This window comes from Rhinopithecus bieti, unplaced genomic scaffold, assembly GCF_001698545.2.
Source record: "Rhinopithecus bieti isolate Rb0 unplaced genomic scaffold, ASM169854v2 scaffold_9899, whole genome shotgun sequence".
In the NCBI taxonomy this organism is placed as follows: domain Eukaryota; kingdom Metazoa; phylum Chordata; class Mammalia; order Primates; family Cercopithecidae; genus Rhinopithecus; species Rhinopithecus bieti.
In genome coordinates this window covers 2,467,529-2,488,275 of record NW_016806979.1, presented here as the reverse complement: position 1 = coordinate 2,488,275, position 20,747 = coordinate 2,467,529, and the positions used below count along the sequence as shown (strand labels likewise).

General features: G+C 47.6%; 1 protein-coding gene across 1 annotated transcript in view; it reads left to right on the top strand.

Annotated features, from left to right (window-relative positions):
* Nucleotides 1-3,248: 3,248 nt before the first annotated feature.
* The window catches only part of RPTOR (regulatory associated protein of MTOR complex 1), a 424,190-nt gene continuing 406,691 nt past the window's right edge, over nt 3,249-20,747 (top strand). The window contains exon 1 of the mRNA XM_017879553.1: nt 3,249-4,203. Within this exon, the coding sequence (XP_017735042.1) occupies nt 4,042-4,203 (162 nt within the window). The 5' untranslated portion in view covers nt 3,249-4,041. The remainder of the gene's footprint in view (nt 4,204-20,747) is intronic.

Sequence of the window (20,747 nt, the reverse complement as noted above, 5' to 3'; positions counted from 1 at the left end):
GAGATAGGGTCTCACTCTATCACTTATGCTGGAGTGCAGTGGCGTGATCTTGGTTCATTGCAGCCTCTACCTCCTGTATTTAAGAGATTCTCATGCCTCAGCCTCCCAAGTAGCTGGGATTACAGGCATGCACCACCACACCCGATTAATTTTTTGCATTTTTTAAATAGAGATGGGGTTTCGTCATGTTGGCCACGCTGGTCTTGAACTCCCCACCTCAGGTGATCTGCCTGCCTCGACCTTACAAAGTGCTGGGATTACAGGCATGAGCCACTGCACCTGGCCCCTTTTTTCTTTTAAAATCCGCATAGGTACAGACCACATCTTTGTGCTTCTATCTTTAGGATCTGGGGGAGGAAGGAGGGGACTACCAATAATGGGATTTTTGACCTCGAATGGACACTGACCTTCATCCCTTCTCCACAAAGAATCCGTAGGGCCATAGACAGCAGTGTCTGATGCTGTCAAGCCTTGCAGATGGCTCCCCGAGTCCATCCAGACTCATCGGTCAGGGAGCCCAGGCTGTAAGGCCACCCAGTGGGGACTGGGCCTGGACACCTGCTCTCCCAGCTGCTTTGCCCTTGTCTTGCTCCACATCCCAGGGGTCCCAGAGAGGCTCTTCACTGCCCTTTGCAAAACAGCCCAGGGTGGGAAGGAGAGGCTGGGGTGCAGGTCCCAGTTCTATGATGGGCTCTCAGGCAGTCCCTTCCCTGATGCATTTCCTTCTTGGCTCTGTCTTTGCCGTGTTTTCCTTGGCTGGCTTTTTAAGGCTGGGGCTATGCAAAAATCCTCACTTCTGAAGGAAGAAATGTGGACAGTGGGCGAAGTTTATTCAGTAAGAGGCACTTTTCACCACAGTCCCTATGCTACCCAGGGACCCTCTTAAAAATGGGAATAACTTCGTTTCTGCTAAATCTATCTACATGCTTTTTATTTAAAAAAATCATGAATAAAATAGAAAGGTGTGCTGTAGAAGGTGAAAATCACATGCATAAATACCACCATATTTTTAGACGGGTGGAGAGGGGGAGACAGACTTGCTGGTTTCCTGGCAGCCTCACATTCCCAGCTGAAGGTGATGCTGCGGCCCCGTTACCTCCTTTTCCTTCCTCTTCTCACTTCATTGTCAACAAAACATCTGACCTGCAGAGGGGAGTGGCTTGGGTTTTACTAAAAACAGAGTCATGATGCTCAGACAATAGCAACATTCTTCATGTCTATTTTGGTTTCCTTTAAGCTAAGCATAGATTTTTCTGGAAAGGACCGGAGTTGGCTGTTCTCCCTGCGTGGAAAACAACAGCTCAGCGAAGCACCTGGTTTTCTCAAGTTCCCTGACCTCCAGTCTTGCTCCTGATTCTTGATGACAAAACACATTCAATGCCCTTGATTGATTTAGCAGAGAAGCGGCGATGTTGCAGGATGGAACGCTGCCCATTCTGCCTGCAAATGGAATGCCTCAGCTGTGATGGTCTTCTGTTTTGAGAAAAGATTAGGTCAGTTGCAGCGGGTCAATGCTGAACTGAGACTGAATATCCAGCTGCCTTAGTTCTTCCTGGTAAAGGCTATATATCTGAGCCATTTATGCAACCCCCACTCCCATTTCCCCTGCATTTCTCCCTGCATTCACTCCTACCTTCTGTCATATTTGCCCCCAACACTCAGGTTTTTATATTTGTTCTCTTGCTCACTTTGCTGTATCTGTAATTCTATTTGTCAAACAGTCCAAGTTTTAGGGCTAGAAGGAGTCATCTGGTCTCTACATTGTAGGACAAGGTGCTCCCACTCTGTTCAGGCAGGCCAAGGGTTATTCTGCCTTTTTTTTTTTTTTTTTTTTTTTTTTTTGAGACAGAGTCTTGCTTGATTGCCCAGGCTGGAGTGCAGTGGTTCGATCTCAGCTCACTGCAGCCTCAAACTCCTGGGCTCAAGCGATGCTCCTACCTCAGCCTCCTGAGTGGTTGGTACTACAGACGCATGTCATCATGCCTGGCTAATTTAAACATTTTGTTGTTGTTGTTGAGGCCAGGCGTGGTGGCTCATGCCTGTAATCCTAGCACTTTGGGAGGCTGAGACAGGTGGATCACCTGAGGTCAAGAGTCCAAGACCAGCCTGGCAAAGAGTCCTGCCTCAGCCTCCCGAGTAGCTGGGACTACAGGCACCCACCACTACGCCCGGCTAATTTTTTGTATTTTTAGTAGAGACGAGGTTTCACCGTGTTAGCCAGGATGGTCTCGATCTCCTGACCTCGTGATCCACCCGCCTCCAGCGAGACTCCGTCTCAAAAAAAAAAAAAAAAAGTAAATGAGCCAAATTTCCTGAATTGAAAAGAGAAAGTCACACAAGAGGCTTGCCTCCGCGCACAGAAATGTAGAGTTTTAGATGTCTGCATGTGAAGCTATATCAAAGTAAGAATAAACTAGTACTACCAAGAAGTGGGAAAAAAAAATTTAAAAAGGATAAACTGCTCAGCAAACGAAACAGATTAAACAAAAAATTGTATTCGATGAACTTTTTTTTCATCGAATCTTGCTTCGGACTCTTCTTCATCTGAAGAGTCTTGCTCAGTCTCCCAGGCTGGAGTGCAGTGACCTGATCTTAGCTCACTGCAACCTCTGCCTCCCTGGTTGAAGCGATTCTCCTGCCTCAGCCTCCCGAGTAGGTGGGACTACAGGTGTGCGCCACCACGCACAGCTAATTTTGTATTTTAGTAGAGACGGGGTTTCACCATGTTGGCCAGGCTGGTCTCGATCTCTTGACCTTGTGATCTGCTCGCCTCAGCCTCCCAAAGTGTTGGGATTACAGGCGTGAGCCACTGCGCCCAGCTTTTCACTTGGTTTTCTATGAAAAAGAGAAAATCTGATTGACACTGTGGAAGATACTACACTAAAAAAAAAAAAAGTACTATATTTTCTAATATTATCAGTGTTTTTTCCTGAAGCTTTTCAAAGCTTTTCCTTTTGCCGCTTTTCAAAATCTGGAAGAAACAAGGCGGTTGATTCCTTTAATTTCAGGAGCATGTAGCTTCATTTATAACAACAATGTTTTTTGAAAAATAAATTAAACCGACAGTTTCATTTGTAGGACTGACTTTAATAACACGCCTCTACTGAACAAATGGCGACTAACAGGGGAAAATGGAATTACGGTAACCGAGGTAATGAGGTCAGGGACTCACTTTCCTTCGCTGCTTGTTGGGTGGCGCGGCGAGAACGCTCTGAGGAGGTTTGGTCTGTCGGCCACGCCGTAGGCCGCGATGCATTCTGGGTCCTGGCAATATGGCGTCCTCCTTGATGTGCTGATGAGATGAGTTTCCCTGTAGCTCCAAACCAGAGGGCAAAGCTCCCCTGATCCAATAAGCCCTCATTGTCCGTTTTCTCCGTGGTTCCGTGTCGCCCGTTTCTCAGGACTCGTTCTCAGGCAGGAGAGAGCCTCGGGGCTGAAGGCCAGGACCAGCCAGGCCGCGCGGACCTGAGGTTGAGGAACCGGGTGCGGGCGAGCACGATGGGCCGGTCCTGGCTCTGGTTGCGGCAGCTTAGACGAGTGCGGGACCCGCAGGGCTGAGAGTGGCTGGAGGAGACCCAGGGCCCTTTGAACCCAATCCCTTGGCCGGAGACGTCGGCCCAGTGGGCGAACCGGCACCAAGAGCGGCCTGCCTGTCCTCGGAGCTGCTGAGGCGTTGGAGGCCGAGAGCAGGGTCATCGTGAGGGCTGAAGTCTCTTACGCTTTTGGCAGCTCCGCTCGCAGCCCCTCTGGAAACGTGCAGCCTCAGGAGCAGCCAGTGGCTTGGGACTTGGGCTGGTGTGTGTCTGCGGAGCTTCTTGGGCTACCCCATTTCCTAGCGGCCCCCACCTCCCCACTTCCCGCTCAGAGTTAGCGATAAGGAGCTCAGACTTTTTGCCTGAGTAAGGGTCTCCGCACTCTCCATCCATTTGTTTTCGATTTCCCGTTTTCTGTTTCTTATTTCACCAATTCTGATACACGCTAGTTTTAAGGCTGGAGGTTCTTGAGCGCTTGCTGCCAAGGACTCCCCACCCCTCCCCACTGATGGAGTCCGAAATGCTGCAGTCGCCTCTTCTGGGCCTGGGGGAGGAAGATGAGGCTGATCTTACAGACTGGAACCTACCTTTGGCTTTTATGAAAAAGAGGCACTGTGAGAAAATTGAAGGCTCCAAATCCTTAGCTCAGAGCTGGAGGATGAAGGATCGGGTAAGTGGATTCTGAAGGCACCCCTTGAACTTGGTAGTTTCTCCAACAAAGAAAGTTTACAGCCTGAAAAGTGTCCTTGGGAAAGCGCCGACATTTCCCCCCAGCTACACGTTGTAAGTCAATTAGAAAGCAAAAGCCATTTCAGACTGCAGTTTTTGGTTGAAAATGGGAAAGGCTGTTTTGATTAGTCGTTATTCACTGGGTAGTGTTAATTCAATTCCAACTAAGTTCTGATTCAGATAATAAAATTTAAGCAAATTTGAAATACAGCATTGCGAGTATTTACATGCTCTTCGGCATACTACTTTGTTCTGTTAACACTTAGAGGAAGGGCAACGTGTGATATAATGCTTATACCCACATAATTGGTCTACTTTGTAAAATTTCCAAGCTGGGTGAAGTGCGGAAGTCTGATATACTATGCTAGGAAACGAGATTACTGGAAAATGTTCAACTAGTAACGAATTAGTGCAAAGTTATTTTAAAGTTACAGTGAACTTCATTCTAGTCTTCTAAACAATTTGTCTTGAAGCTAGACTTTCCTCCTTTTATGTAGCGTCCTGTTGCTGTAACTTGGAGACAGGATTTCTTTAATCGTGAGTTAGGGTATGAGGCATTGAGTGCAGGTTTCAGGTTGTCCTCATGGTGTTGGAGTGTGGAGAGTGATTCACAAGCAGCTGGTAGGAAAGAAAACAGCTGAATTTTGTTGAATTTGTCCTTCATAAGACACCATCTGTTTCCTGGTCTCAAAAGCAAAAGGGTGGTACTGCTTCTCATGTATGCACACTTGTAATTTGTCTTTCTGTAGGTTATTTTCTCCCTCTAGGCTGCTTTTATTTATTTGCATGTTTCAGTGGTATAAAAGAGGAAGTTCGTGTTACAAGGTTTGATTTCCTCTAGGCTTATGTATATGTTTATGGAATATTATTGTTTTTTAATATATGATGATGAACATATATAAGATTACACTTCTGGGCTGGCGCGGTGGCTCACACCTGTAATCCCAGCACTTTGGGAGGCCAAGGCGGGTGGATCACCTGAAGTCAGGAGTTTGAGACCAGCCTGGCCAACATGGTGAAACCCTGTCTCTACTAAAAATACCAAAATTAGCCGGGCTTGGTGGCAGCTGCCTATAATCCCAGCTACTCGAGAAGCTGAGGCTGGAGAATCGCTTAAACCTGGGAGGCAGGGGTTGCAGTGAGCTGAGATCGTGCCATTGCACTCTAGCCTAGGAGACAGAATGAGACTGTCTCAAAAATAAATAAATAAATAAAGATTACACTTCTGGTAACTCTAGTCAGTCAGTAGTAAGCAGTACTTTAGTTACTGATTTGGCTTACTTCTAAAAGGTTAGAAAAATTTGTTTAATCGAAAAGCAGTTTAAGGAGTTACATAAGTTAGACACTGGGGGAGGTTGTATAAATTCTATCTTATGAATATCTTTAGTAGTAATTATATAGTTAAAAGCTTTTGTGGTAGCTATACATATATGAAAATACTTTTTTTTTTTAAATTCTATGTGGAGGGCAGTTTTTTTTTCTTTTGAAATGTGGTTCCCTCTGCTGTCCTAAACCTATGTTCCAACTGTTCGAAACTGATTCATGTGTATATATTTGATCTTTTAATTAAAACATTGATTTGTGAATGACCAACACTCCCTAATAAGCTTTTCACAGGTTGTTGAGAGAAACGGACGTTCTGTGACTCAGTAACTACTGAGATTGCTGCTTAGAAAGCAGCTGGGGAGAAAGTTTGCCGTATCTGTTTCAGTGGGGAAAATCAGCAGCTAACATCTTCAGTTGAGTTTGTGGGAGTTTGGAATCGTGTCATCTCTTCCCTCAGGTCAGACCTTGATGGACCATTTCACACACCCTATAGGACAGCAGTTGCAAACTCAAATGATACTAAGAGCGAGAAGGTAGCATCAGTGAATGAAACAGGCCACATTTAAGAAGAATGATGGCATAGATTCACAGATAAAGATAAATGGCAGCTGACATTTGACACAGTGTGTGTGACAGTTTCTGGAGGGTGGGAACAGGAGCTCCCTGATGCCGTAACTGAAGGGGCAACTGGGCCTTGGCCAGGCCTCTCTCTTTCTTTGTCTTTGAGAAGCCAGCAAACTTATTTTTTTAAATGTAAAGTCTTCCAATTTGTAAATATTCTTACTAATTCAGATATATTACCAAACACATTGTAGTCCAACACTGTAGGCTGAACAAACCCTGTTTGTGGAGTGTTTTCCTGTTTCTTTCTTTCTTTTTTTTGAGACAGGGTCTTCCTCTGTCATCCAGGCTGGAGTACAGTGGTGAGATCACACGGCTCACTGCAGCCTCGACCTCCTGGGCCCAAATGATCCTCCCACCTCAGCCTCCCCAGTAGCAAGACTATAAGTGTGCGCCACTATGCCTGGGGTTGGGAAGTCTCACTGTGTTGCGCAGGCTGGTCTTGAACTCCTGGGCTCAAGCAGTCCTCCTGCCTCGGCCTCCAAAAATGCTAGGATTATAGGCGTGAGCCAACATGCTCAGCCTGGGGTGGTTTTTTTTTTTTGAGATGGAGTTTCGTTCTTGTTGCCCAGGCTGGAGTGCAGTGGTACGGTCTTGGCTCACTGCAACCTCCACCTCCCGGGATCAAGCTATTCTCCTGTCTCAGCCTCCCAAGTAGCTGGGATTACAGGCGCCTGGCTAATTTTTTAAAATATTTTTAATAGAGATGGTGTTTCACCATGTTGGCCAGGCTGGTCTTGAACTGCTGACCTCAGGTCATCTACCTGCCTCAGCCTCCCAAAGTGCTGGGATTACAGGTGTGAGCCACAGCACCTGGCCCTGGGGAATTTTTTGACCAGTGGGTTACCTACGTGAGAATCTCTGTTACCCAGGCCTCCAGACTACACTGTCTCACTGTGCTGGAGATGGCCTCCAGTCTGGTGGAGCAGCATGACTGTAAAGTGAAATGCGTGAGTGTGGTTATTCTGTGCTAGGAGCTACATCGACTCCTTCCTGGTGGCCATTGACTGTCCTAAATGCAAGCTGAGATTTTGCTTCTCGTGACTAACGTGCAATTCCATACACTTTTATTTTGTGCATATAGTAATGATTACTCACTGGCATCCTATTTAGTGGCCTTGCTACAGATCCCTAAAGTTGACATCTTTACCAAAGCTGACTGACTGACTGATGATTCCCAAGAAGTTTCTTTTGCTCTTTGACATCTGGCATCCTTCCAGAGCAACAGCCCGTGCCCGCTCGCAGTTGGGACGCCTGCCATCTTTGTTTTCAGTCAGTCTTGGTTTTCAAATGCCACTTTTACCACATTTTAATTTCTAAGTTAATTTCTAAGTTAACTTCTAAGTTTCTAATTTTAAACCGTTAGTTTAAAATTATTATTATCAAGTTAGTTTGTTGTTTGGTTAATTCTGCTATTTATAGTGAATGAGGCATGCATGCATGCATCCGTAGTGTTTTTAGCTTACAATTTTCAAATAATTAGACATATATGAATTGTAGTTCAGAATGAATCATTCACAGACCTTTGGCTAAAACAGATATGTATATATCTCCCCTATTTGTGTTTTTGGCTCACTGCAACCTCCACCTCCTGGGTTCAAGCGATTCTCCTGCCTCTGCCTCCTGAGTAGCTGGGATTACAGGGGCCCGTCACCAGGCCTGGCTAATTTTTTTTGTATTTTTATTAGAGACGGGGTTTCACCACGTTGGCCAGGCTGGTCTCAAACTCCTGACCTCAGGTGATCCACCCGCCTCGGCCTTGCAAAGTGCTGGGATTACAGGTGTGAGCCACCGCGCCTGGTCTAACTGTGATACTTTATAGTTATCACAGAGTTCATTTTCCTACTGGAAAGTGGGTAGTGGGGATAAGTGGTCTCAGATGACTCTTTGCCCTGGAATATGTGGGATGGAATCAGGGATGCTTGAGAGCTGTTGCTCTGAAAGTGTTGACAGATATGCTATGTCTACACACATGTAGACTGGCAGACATACTGTCTACATGCAGGTAGCACCCCTGGCAGACATGTTCTGTGTACACGTGTGTGGGGTCATTGCCAGACACACTATTTCCATGCATGTGGAGGACCACTGACAGGCATGCTATGTCTACATGTGTAGGGGATGTAACGGTAAGATGAAGAAGACTATTCTGTAAACCATTCTCTAGGCTCAGTTGCATTGCTCTGTAGCCATACTTTGCATAGGTCGTGGAGGAAGCAGAGTAGATCTGTTCAGCTAATACACGGACTGCCAAAGGTTTAGGCAGCCTTTTCCGCATGGGTAGTAGCGATCCTTCATAATCCTACACTACCCCCGCTGCTTTCCTCACCTCGCATCCTCTCCATGTTCCAACTGTGCCCTGTTCCATCCTGAGACTGCTCTCCACATGGCCCCGGTTTGTTGCTAAATCGAAAGTTCTCTTCTCTGTCCTTATTTCACCTTTCAGCAGCATCCCACCACGTGGACCACCGCCTCTTCATAAAGCTCTTCCCTCACTTGCTTCTGTGCCTTCACGAAACTTGGATTTTCCTCTTAGGTCACTAGTTGTTCCTTCTCAGACTCCTTTGCTACCCGACACCTAAATGCAGGGGCACCCCAGGAATTGATCTCGGACTCCATTCTCTGTTCTGGGTGTGCCCCTCCCTAGCAGATCTCATCGGGGCCCAGGATTTTAAATACTGTCTACACGCCAGTGATGCTTAAACCCCCAATCTTTAGTTCTGATCAGGCCTGAAATTTCTGTCTTCGATGCCTACCTATTGCCTGCTTTTTCTTAGTTTTCTCCATCACCACTTGCCACAACCACCATCCACTCAGTTGTTCAAGCTGTAAGTTTAGAGTTTATCCTTAATTATTTCCTCTCCCTCTCTTTATTGCTGCATCCAATTCATTAGAACCCATCAGCGTTACTTCCAAAGCATGTCTTACATTGGCCTGCTTCATTTTGTCTCCACTGCTGCAGCCCCAGTTCAGGCAGCCGCTGTCTCTTGTCTGGGTCCTCCATTCGTGTCCTGACTGGTCTCCCTATGTCCATTCTTGCCCTAAAACCAGTTTTTCACATAGCAGTCAGAGGAATCTTTTATTTTTATTTATTTTGAAATGGAGTCTCTCCCTGTCACTCAGGCTGGAGTACAGTGGCATGATCTCGGCTCACTGCAACCTCCGCCTCCCGAGTTCAAGAGATTCTCGTGCCTCAGCCTCCCGAGTAGCTGGGACTACCAGTGCATGACACCACGCCAGGCTAATTTTTATTTTTTTACTTATTTATTTTATTTATTTTTTGGAGTCTCGCTCTGTGGTCGGCCCGGGGCTTGGAGTGCAGTGGCCGGATCTCAGCTCACTGCAAGCTCCGCCTTCCGGTTTACGGCCATCTCCTGCCCTCAGCCCTCCGGAGTAGCTGGGACTACAGGCGCCCACCACCTCGCCCGGCTCGCTTTTTTTTGTATTTTTAGTAGAGGATGGGGGGTTTCACTCTTAGCCAGGGGATGGGTCTGGCATCTCCTGACCTCATGATCTGCCGTCTCGGCCTCCCATAAAGCTTGCTGGGATTACGGCTTGAGCCACCGGCGCCCGGCCCAGAGGCTAATTTTTTGTATTTTTCGTAGAGATGGGATTTCACCATGTTGGCCAGGCTGGTCTTGAACTCCTGAGCTCAAGTGATCCTTCCACCTCGGCCTCCCAAAATGCTGGATTACAGGCATGAGCCATCACAGCTGGCCAGAGGGATTTTTTGAAAGTGTGAATCAGATTCTGTTACTTCCTTACTGGTGGTCTCCATTGGCTTTCTCTGTGCTTAAAGTAGAACGCAGACTCCTCTTGCTGGTTCACAAAGCCTTCATGATTTGGCCTCTGCCTGCCTTTTCTGCTTCTTGGATAGAAACTCCTGGAATGCTTTTCTCTCTGATCTTTGCACACCTGGCTCCTTCTCGTCATTCATACTTAGCATCTAGGTCCCTTCCTCAGAGAGGCCCACCATCACCCCATCTGAAGCAGCCACCCTATCACTCATAATCCCTCATGATGGCTCTTTATTTCTCTGATGTTTTTCTCCCTACTTCCTCCTGGAGATGTGAGCTTTTCATCATAAAGCAAGGACCTAGTCTAGTCTATGCTAGTCCATAGGACAGTGCTTGGCACATAGTAGGGCTTCAATAAAACTATACTGATACAAAATTGATAGTTTACAAAGGGCTTCCACATACATTATCTTTAAGGCTCAACAGCACCATAAATTACCTAGGGATCATTATCTCCACGTTACTGATGAGGTAACTGAGGTTTTAACTGAACGGCCTGCCTAAAGTTACGTAAGTAACATGGCTAGCAGTGACAGGAAATGGAACCTGTCCAGAGGGAGAAACAAAGTTTAGTTCAAAATAAAACCAAAACTGTATCGTAATGTCTCAACTAAAAAATTTATGTTAGGAGGTCATAGGGTCTAACATAGCAGACCAGCAGACCAACATTGGGCAGACAGAGAATGATGCTCAGTCTGCTCACAGCATGTGCCCTGTGTGCTGGGGCTTCCCCTAGACCATTGGAGGGATCCACAAGGTCAAAACTGTTTTCATAATAATGGAACACTGTTGGTCTTTTCTACTCTGTTGATATCTGCACTGACAGTGCTAAAGTGACGAATCAAGACAGCAGTGCCCAGATGTACTAATAGTTCCTGATTTCTTTGCCATGCACATGGAGAGAATGTCCTTGCTAATAAAGCAGTGAAAATGATGACTTTTACTAAATCTTGACTCTTGAGCACACATCTTTTTCAGACTGTGTGTGCTGCTGCTTCTGCTGCAGGCAAAGCCCAGTGGCTGCCTGGAGGAGGGGCATCTGCTGCCCTCATGGACACAGCATGCCCCAATGGAATCACCGACAGGCCACCTCTAGATGTTCAGGCCTGTGCACTCGGCAGACGTGTTTCTGAAAATGAACTCAGTGAGCTGTCACTTCAAGGGATACAACTGACAGTATTTGTTGCCAGTCATGAAATTTGAACCTTCAAGTGAAAATTGGTTTTGGAAAACTTGTATCTGCTGCTGTGAGCTTGGCAGCTTCCCAAAACTTAAAGATGTTTCTGTGAGCTCCATAGTGATATTAATGAATGGAATTAATGTTGTAGAATGAAATGTGCCCACATTTGGAACATTAGCATAATTCAGTGAACCAGTATTTCCAGATGACCAATGCATGATACTACAAAATCATCCATGGGTAAAAGATCCGTTCAATGTTAGACCAGTGGATTTTAATGTAATAGGGTAGAAAAAGTTCACCAGTGGATAGGTGTTTTTGGTTTTTTTTTTTTTTGAGATGGAATCTTGCTCTGTTGCCCAGGTTGGAGTGCAGTGGTGTGATCTCGGCTCAGGCCCTCCTATTGCTCCAGATTTCTAGTGCGTGTCCAGAGGGAGATGCACCACCACCCACCCAGTAGCTCTTGTGCTGGGAGTGGAGGAGCACCCAGTCTGTCTGAAGGAACGTCCACTCTGTCTGTCAAGGAGGAGGTGGCCTGAGGTTCAGCCAAGGTGGATAGCTCATGGGCAATATCCTGTCTCTCCAGGGCCCTGCTGCCTAGATAGACTGACAGACACGGTAGCACCAAATTATAATACACATGTATAGGAGTCAATCATAGTAATTACAGGTGAGAATGACATTATTATTGGGAGCATCTTGATTTAGTATTAAATAAGTAAATCATTTGCATTGAACTGCATTTATGAAAGAAATCATTCACATTGACCAGCATTAAACTCCCAGCAGCCAGTGACTTCATGTAGTTGGTGATGGGGAACTGCCCCAGGATTCCAGCTGGGGAGTTGTTGTGCATCCATTTGTGTTTTGAAATACCTTACTGGCTATGGATGGAGTGGGGCGATTGGAGAGGGGCGAGGCTGGAGGCGGGAGCACCAAGTGGAGAGGAGTTGTGCTAATCCAGGTGAGAAACCCTGGGGGCTGGGCTTGGTGGCTCACACTTGTAATTCCAGCACTTTGGGAGGCTGAGCTGGGAGGACGTAAAAAGTTTTTTTTTTTTTTAATCTAGATAGATACTTTCTTTGTGGTTCCTGAGACTCACATGAGACACTCACATGAGACACTCACACGAGTGCTTGTGTGATTGTAAGGGCAGTGGCCACCGTCAGGGCCTCCTGTTTCTCCAGAAGTCTGTCTCACCCCTCTCTGATCCCTCTACTGCATCCACAGACAACAAGATCTTTCTAAACACAAACGTATGCACAACAATTCCCTGGCTGGGATTCTGGAGCAGCTCCCTGTCACCAATGACATGTTGAGCCCAGGAATTTGAGACCAGCCTAAGCAACAAAGTGAGGCCCTGTCTCTACAAAAAGTAAAACATAAGCCGGACGTGGTGGTGCGCACCTGTGGTCCCAGCAACTCAGGAGGCTGAGGCAGGAGGCTCACTTGAGCCTGGGAGGTGGAGGCTGCAGTAGTAAGCTATGATTGTGCTGCTGCACTCCAGCCTGAGTAATAGAGTGAGACCCTGCTTCTATAAAAACAGCAAAAAAAGAAACGTTGGGAGCCACAGAAGAGGCAGCTGCGGTAGGAATGGGCACTAGAGCATGGATCCTACTGATTTAAAGAAAGTAGAAATAGAGTGTGAAGTGGGTGGGTTCCAGTGGGCGGAGTTTGTGGGTCTAGTGTGGACCGGCTGGCTGGTACAGTTCCGCTCTTTTTATTTGCTCTTGAAGTGGATATACTTTTCATTAGTGAGTCTCATGCGAGTTTCAGGAGCCACAGAGAGACCATCTGCCTAGATTAAAAAAAGAAAACTTAAAACATGCTGGCCGGGCGCGGTGGCTCACACCTGTAATCCCAGCACTTTGGGAGGCTGAGGCAGGTGGATCACCTGAGGTCAGGAGTTTGAGACCAGCCTGGCCAGCATGGTGAAACCCCGTCTCTACTAAAAATACCAAAAAATGAGCCGGGCATGGTGGCGGGTGCCTGTAATCTCAGCTACTTGGGAGGCTGAGGCAGGAGAATAGCTTGAACCCGGGAGGTGGCGGTTGCAGTGAGCCGAGATCTTGCCACTGCGCTGCGGCCCAGGTGACGGAGTGAGACTCTGTCTTATTGTTTTCGTTCTGAAGAGCTGTGGAAGAGTCTTGAAATGGATACGAACATTTCCTCCTCCTCATCACCCTGTGGAGTTCTAGAGCTAGAGTTTTAACAAGATACCATGTGGATTACACACAGGAGCTGTCCTCCAGGTTTCTGACTCTATCCTCCTCTTATTCAAATGACTTTAAAAAGGAATTTTGGAGGCTAAGGTGGGAGGATCACTTGAGGACAGGAGTTCAAGACCAGTCTGGTCAACATGGTGAAACCTCTGTCTCTACCAAAAATATAAAAATTAGTCAGGCGTGGTGGTGGATGCCTGTTATCCCAACTACTTGGGAGACTGAGGTATGAGAATCGCTTGAACCCGGGAGGTGGAGGTTGCAGTGAGCCAAGATCATGCCACTGCATTCCAGCCTGGGCGACAGAGTGAGACTTTGTCTCAAAATCAGTCAGTCAATCAATCAGTACAAAAATAAAAAGGTATTTTGGTCATCTGCAATACTTGTTTCAGGAGAGCTGAAGTTTGATACCTTTTCTAAGTCTAAATATATGGAAAATGGCCGGGCACAGTGGCTCACGCCTGTAATCTCAGCACTTTGGGAGGCCGAGGAGGGCAGATCACTTGAGGTCAGGAGTTCGAGACCAGCCTGGCCAACATGGTGAAACCCTGTTTCTACTAAAAATCCAAAACTCAGCCGGGCATGGTGGCAGATACCTGTAATCCCAGCTACTCTGGAGGTTGAGGCAGGAGAATCACTTGAACCCTGGAGGCGGAGCTTGCAGTGAGCCGAGATTGTGCCACTGCACTCCAGTCTGGGTGACAGAGCAAGACTCTTGTCTCAAAAAATAGTAATAAGTACATAAATATATGGGAAATGCCATTCCAGTAAATATTTGGCATTATAAAGCAGTGCTTTAACTATGTTCTAGACTGGGCACAGTGGCTCATGCCTGTAATCCCAGCACTTTGGGAGGCTGAGGCGGGTGGATTATTTGAGCTCAGGAGTTTGAGACCAGACTGGGCAATGTGGTGAAACTCTGGCTCTACAAAATACGAAAAATTAGCCGGGCGTGGTGGCATGCGCCTGTGGTCGCAGCTACTGGGATAGCTGAGTCAAGGGGATGGTTTGAGTCAGGGAGGTCAAGGCTGCAGTGAGCTATGATCGTGTCACTGCCCTCCAGCCTGGGTGACAGAGCTGGACCCTGTCTCAAAAAAAACCCCTGAAACCTTTAAACTTGTCACGTACTGGTAGGTGTGACTCTGCAGAGAATTTTCATGCCTTTAGAGGCAGAACAGGAACAGCTGAAGAGGAGACAGTCCCTAGTAACAAGTTTGAATTTTACCCAGCTGTCGGTATATTTTTCAGGTGCGTTTATTGTTCTTGACTAGTACTTTTTGTATTTTAAAATGTTGATGTAATTTCAAACTGACAGAAAACCTGTAAGAATAGTATCATGAGCTTCCCTATAGCCTTTGCCCAGGTTCCCAGATTGTTTACGTCTCGGCTTGTTCACTGTCGCCCTCCATGTACATATTCAGACTGAGTTGGAGATGCTGTCCCCCTTCTACTCCTAAACACCGAGTCTGTCTCCGCAGAGGAGGCCATTTTCTTACGTAAGCACAGTGCCGTTGTGAGAGTCAGGACGTGTATCATGGATGTGTGCTCCCGGCTCTCTAGTTCAGAAGGTCAGGTGTTGCTGCCTGCCCAGCACTGTGTTCATTATGCCCCGCCCGTCACCCAGGACCATGCGTTGCATTTGGTGGTTGTGTCTGTGTAGCCTACCTTAATCTAAAGGAGTCTCTCAGTCTGTTTTAGACTTTCTTGACCTTGATTTTTTTAAATTGTGGTGAATTTACCATCTCGACCATCTTTCAGCACACAGTTCAGTGGCAGTAAGCACACCCACATGCTTGTGCAGCCGCCACCAGCAGCCATCTCCAGAAGCTTTCCATCTTCCCAGACTGAAACTGTCTCCATTAAACACCAACTCCCCATTCCCCTTCCCCAGCCCTTGGTAACCGCTGTTCTACTTTCTGTCTCTGTGAACTTGTTGGCCTTGCATGTTGTAGATTGTCCTGACTTTGAGCTGCCTCGTCTCTCCTCATCGTCATACTGAGGTGGGGCATTTGGGGTAATGATGCGTCTTTTTCCGTGAATCCCATCAGGAGCACACGGCGGTGCTTTGTCCCGGTGCTGTCATGCTCATTTGACCCGTTACCATCAAGCCCTTTCTTGCTGAGTGGCCGCCTCCTGGCTGATGCTGCCGTTTTGCCATACCTGCTTAGGAGCACGTCCTGGCTTTCCAGCACAGCCAGAGGGCCCAAGCTCACTCCGCGCCCTCGCTGCCCCAGTCCTGGAATTAGCCTTTCTCCAAGGAGCCTGGTTCCTGTTAGTGGCGAATGGCATTGAGAAGCCAAGAACATGTGCATTTAAGAGCTGGGGCTGTGTGCCAGGCCCTTGGTATGGCATGCGTCTCCTGTTGGTTGGCCCTCTGAGCAGGAGAGAGGATGGCGCTCTCTGTGTCTCGTTTACCTCTTGTTTCTCTGTGTATGCTGGAAACCATGGATGTGCAGAGAGAGCTCCAGTCCAGCTCCTCACCATGATCTGTTCTGCCCTTCCCGCTTTTCCTGCTACCACTCCCTCCCCAGCCATGGGAAACCAGCTCCATCGTCCTCATTGAATCACCGGCTCAAACCTGGAATGCACAGAAGGGAGCCTCCGAATGGCCAGCCCTGGCCACTTGGGAAAGCAATGCTACAAGAGGTTGGCTTCATTGTTTTCTGAGGTAGACATTACCTGTGGTGAAATGCACAGACCCCAGCTATCTGAACAATCGACTCATGCTGTCTAAAAGTAAGTGTCAGCATTAGTCAGTGTTTTTTGGGGAAATTGCTGTTGTTTTACATAGACGGCACTGCATGTAGGGTTGCACGGGGTGAAGGGGATGGAAGACATGGTCGTGGCCCTGTAGGAATTTACATCTTATTAGAGAAAGACAACATCCTTATACGCAGCTGAGTAAAAGCACAGTGCAGTCATGATCTGCCCTTGAGTAACAAGGTAGCGATTTCAGGAATTCTGCTGCTGGCCATTGAGATGGTGCCTGTTCTGTACCAGAGACTTGGCTGAGCGCCTTGCTGGATGGACTGTGGAGTCCATGGTGGCTGAGACGAAGATCGGTGTACTCAGGTGGAGTGGTTGGGGGAGCAGGGCGGAGGATGGACAATGAATTCACAAATGACTGATTTATAGAATTTAGTCATTCAGCTACTATCATCGAGCCCCTTCTCTGTGCCGGGCACTGGGCTAAGTGCTGCAGATACCGTGGGGAGTAATTCTTGCATTGAAGGCGTTTTCCAGTCTATCAGGGCAGATGGATGACAGTGCAGGAGGCAGGGTGTGAGGTGGTGGTGGCTGGATGGGCCGGACAGAGATAGGCCTTCTGGAGGTGGGAGCTCTAAGCCAGTAGCTGAAACAGAATGGAGGGGAGAGGGTGGAAGGTTCAGCTGGAGGAACCGGGACGTGCAGGAGCTGGGAGGTGAGTGAGTGGGATCTTCAGGGAAACGCTGTTGGGGGTCCTCCTGCAAGGGGCCTTCCCTCGCACTGTGGGAGCCGGCTCATGCCCGCCTGGTGCCCAGTGCCTGCCATCCCCTTCCCACACTGCCACTCCCCAACACTTGGCTACGTGTTTGTTTTGTCTCCCCACTAGGTTGTTGTATAGAGAACAGGGACTCTGTGTTCAACACTGTGTCCAAGGCTGTTCCCGGGGCGACTGGCAGTCAATAGGTGATCAATAACTGTTGAGTCAAGGAAGGGAGCAGAGACCCTGAGAAGAGAAGAAGTAAGACACCTGTGAACCGGCGGGCTGGGTAGGACAGATCCTGACCGGCTTATCAGGCCACAGGAATTTGGATTTTATCTTAAGGACAAGTAAGAAAGCTTTTAAAGCAGGGTGGTGACATGTTCAGAATGGCATTTTATTTTATTTTTATTTTTAATTTTTTTTGAGACAGGGTCTCACTGTTACTCAGGCTGGAGTGCAATGGTGCAGTCACTGCTTACTGCAGCCTCGACCTCCCTGGTCTCAGGTGATTCTCCTGCCTCAGCCTTCTGAGTATCTGGGACTACAGGCATGTGCCACCATGCCTGAGTAATTTTTGTATTTTTTTGTAGAAACAGGGTTTCACCATGTTGGTCAGGCTGGTCTTGAACTCCTGGGCTCGAGTGATCCACCACCTCAGCCTCCCAAAGTGCTGGGATTACAGACGTGAGCCACCGCGCCCAGCCCAGGGGATGGCATTTTACAAAGATCCCTGTGGCTGCAGGTTGGGGTGTGTGAGTATGTGTATGTGTCTGAGTGTGTACATGTGTTTATGTGTGTGTGACTGTATGTGTGACTGTATACCTGTAAGTGTATATGTATGAATATGTGTTTGTGTGAGTCTGTGTATGTGTGAGTGTACATATGCTTATGTGTATGCATGTGTGTTGATGTTTGTGTGTATGTGTGTACGTGTTTATGCGTATGTATTTATGTGTCAGTGCGTATTTGTGAGTATATGTGTGTGTGAGGGAGGAGCATGGTGTGGGGTGGGGAGGCTCTTGAGGGTAGGAGGAGATGAGGGTCTGGTGGCAGCTCGGGCTGGGAGTGACAGGCCCGGCAGCCGCAAGAGCCCCTGGAAGCATAATTGAGACCCTTAGTAACTGCTTAGGTGCAGGAGGAGGTAGGGTGACACGCAGCCTCCTAGTTGGATGTAGGAGAGAAAAGCAAGATACACCGGGCATTTGGAAAGCCAAAGAACACGTGTTTGCTTGTGAGAACGTACAGAATGTTTTGGTGGGATGTGTTGAAATTGTTGCCTGAAACGATGGTTGATCTTGTGCCCTCAATGTCTGGCCTTCATTTGCCCCTGCTACCCCTTGCTCCCCTGCTTGGGGGCTGGGTGGTCTTGACAGTTTCCCCAATACACAGTGAGCATCTTTTAGTTTGATGTTTTCTTGGAGAGCTGTTTATTTTATCCTTAAAAGTAGATCAGACAAGGCCGGGCGTGGTGGCTCACGCCTGTAATCCCAGCACTTTGGGAGGCTGAGGTGGGTGGATCACTTGAAGTCAGGAGTTTGAGACTAGCCTGGCCAACATGGTGAAACCCCGTCTCTACTAAAAATACAGAAATTACCTGGGTGTGGTGGTGCACACCTGTAATCCCAGCTACTCAGGAGGCTGAGGTAGGAGAATGGCTTGAACCTGGGAGGCAGAGATTGCAGTGAGCCGAGATTGCACCCCTGCACTCCAGCCTGGGCAACAGAGCAAGACTCTGTCTCAAAACAAAAAACAAGGGCCTGGGCAACAGAACAAGACTGTCTCAAAACAAAAAACAAGGTAGATCGGACAAGCAGTTTAAAGATATATCAAAACAAAATACCGTCAAAAAGTTAAATCCGATTTTTCCTGGATTTTCTGTAAGTCCTTGCTAAGATGCAGATGTAGTTTTCAGCTAGGTGTGACCGTCGCCTGCCTTGTCGCCGATGTCTTGAAGATGCTTCATGTTGGCACATGTGGCTTCGTTGGGTGGGCTACCATCCTGCATCAATAGTGGGTGGTTTCGATGGTTCCTGGTCTGTTGCTGGTCTGGCCTGGCAGGTGGCAGAGCTTGGGTCAGACCCGCAGTTTGGCCTCAGGGCTCAGGCTCCAGAGAACCTCTGTGCAGCCTTTTACTTCATACACACAGCTCTTTTCACCAAGATGTGTTTTTACTGGGTCAGCCGGCGTGAATGTTTTCCCTGAAGAGTTTTTAAATTTTAAAAAAATTTTTTTGAGACAGGGCCTCCAGTCTCTGTCACCGAGACTGGAGTGCAGGGGTGTAATCATAGCTCACTGCAGCCTTGAATTCCTGGGCTCAAGCAATTCTGCCACCTCAGCCTTCAGAGTATCTGGGACCACAGGTGCACACAACCACCAGCCTGGTCTCAAACTCTTGGCTTCCAGTGATCCTCCCTCCTCAGCCTCACAAAGTGCCGGGTTTACAGGCATGAGCAACTGTGCCTGGCTCCTGAAGAGTTTTTGTTCTTTAAATAAAACTTTAGACTGAAAATGGCCTTAATAGTTGAAAAACATTTTAACATTTTATTTTTTTTTAATTTGGAGTAACCCACTTCCTTGAAAACTTGTTTTATTCCTCAGATTACAAAATAACACATATCAGTGTAAAATGTTTAGAACAACCTATGGAAAAACATAACAATGGAAGAAAAATTACATAAAACCCCACGACGCCCCTTGCTATGGTTTGAATGTTTGTGTACCTCCAAAATTCATGTTGGAATTTAAGTCCCGAGTGAAACAGAAGAGAGGGGGCCAGGCCAGGCCCAGTGGCTCACGCCTGTAATCACAGCACTTTGGGAGGTCAAAGCGGGCAGATCACTGGAGGTCAGGAGTTCTAGACCAGCCTGGCCAACATGGTGAAACCCTGTCTATACTAAAAATACAATAATTAGCTGGACATGGTGGCAGGTGCCTGTAGTCCCAGCTACTCGGGAGGCTGAGGCAGAAGAATCGCTTGAACCCAGGAGGCGGAGGTTGCAGTGAGCCGAGATCACACCACTGCCCTCCAGCCTGGGCGATTGAGACTCCGTCTCAAAAAAAAAAAAAAAAAGAAGGGATCTTTTGGAGGTGATTAGGCCACAAGGCTCTGCCCTTTGGGTGGGATGGGTGCCTTCTGAAAGGGGTGGAGGGCACTAGCTGGGCCCTTTTCGCCCCTGCCTCGCGCCAAGTGAGGACACAGCACAAAGGTGCCGTCTCTGAAGCCTAGAGCAGCCCTTACTAGACACCCAGATGCTGACACCTTGATTGTGAACTTCTCAACTTCTAGAACTGTGAGAAGTACATTCCTGCTATTTATAAATTACCCAGTCTTAGGTATTTTGTTGTAGCAGTAGGAATGGACCAAGAGGCCACTGCTGATATTTTGGTGTCCTCTTCTCTGTCATGCAGGCCTGAGCTGGACCGTGAGAGATGGGAAGGGTTTGGCTGGTTGGTGTGGAGGGAAGGAAGGTGTGTAGACAGGGTCCAGCCTAAGTGGTAGGAAGGCCTTTTGGAAGTAGAAGCACAGTAGGAGATGGCACTCATCTATGTTAGGCTTCAATACAATTTGCTAAAAAATAAGTTAAGGCCAGGCGTGATGGCTCATGCCTGTAATCCCAGCACTTTGGGAGGCCGAGGTGGGTGAATCACCTGAGGTTAGGCGTTCAAGACCAGCCTGTTCAACATGGTGAAACCCCGTCTCTACCAAAATACAAAATTAGCCGGTGTGGTGGCGGGCACCTTTAATCCCAGCTACTCCGGAGGCTGGGGCAGGAGAATTGCTTGAACCTGGGAGGCAGGGGTTGCAGTGAGCTGAAATCACACCACTGTACTCCAGCCTGGGTGACAGAGTGAGACTCCTTTAAAAAAAAAAAA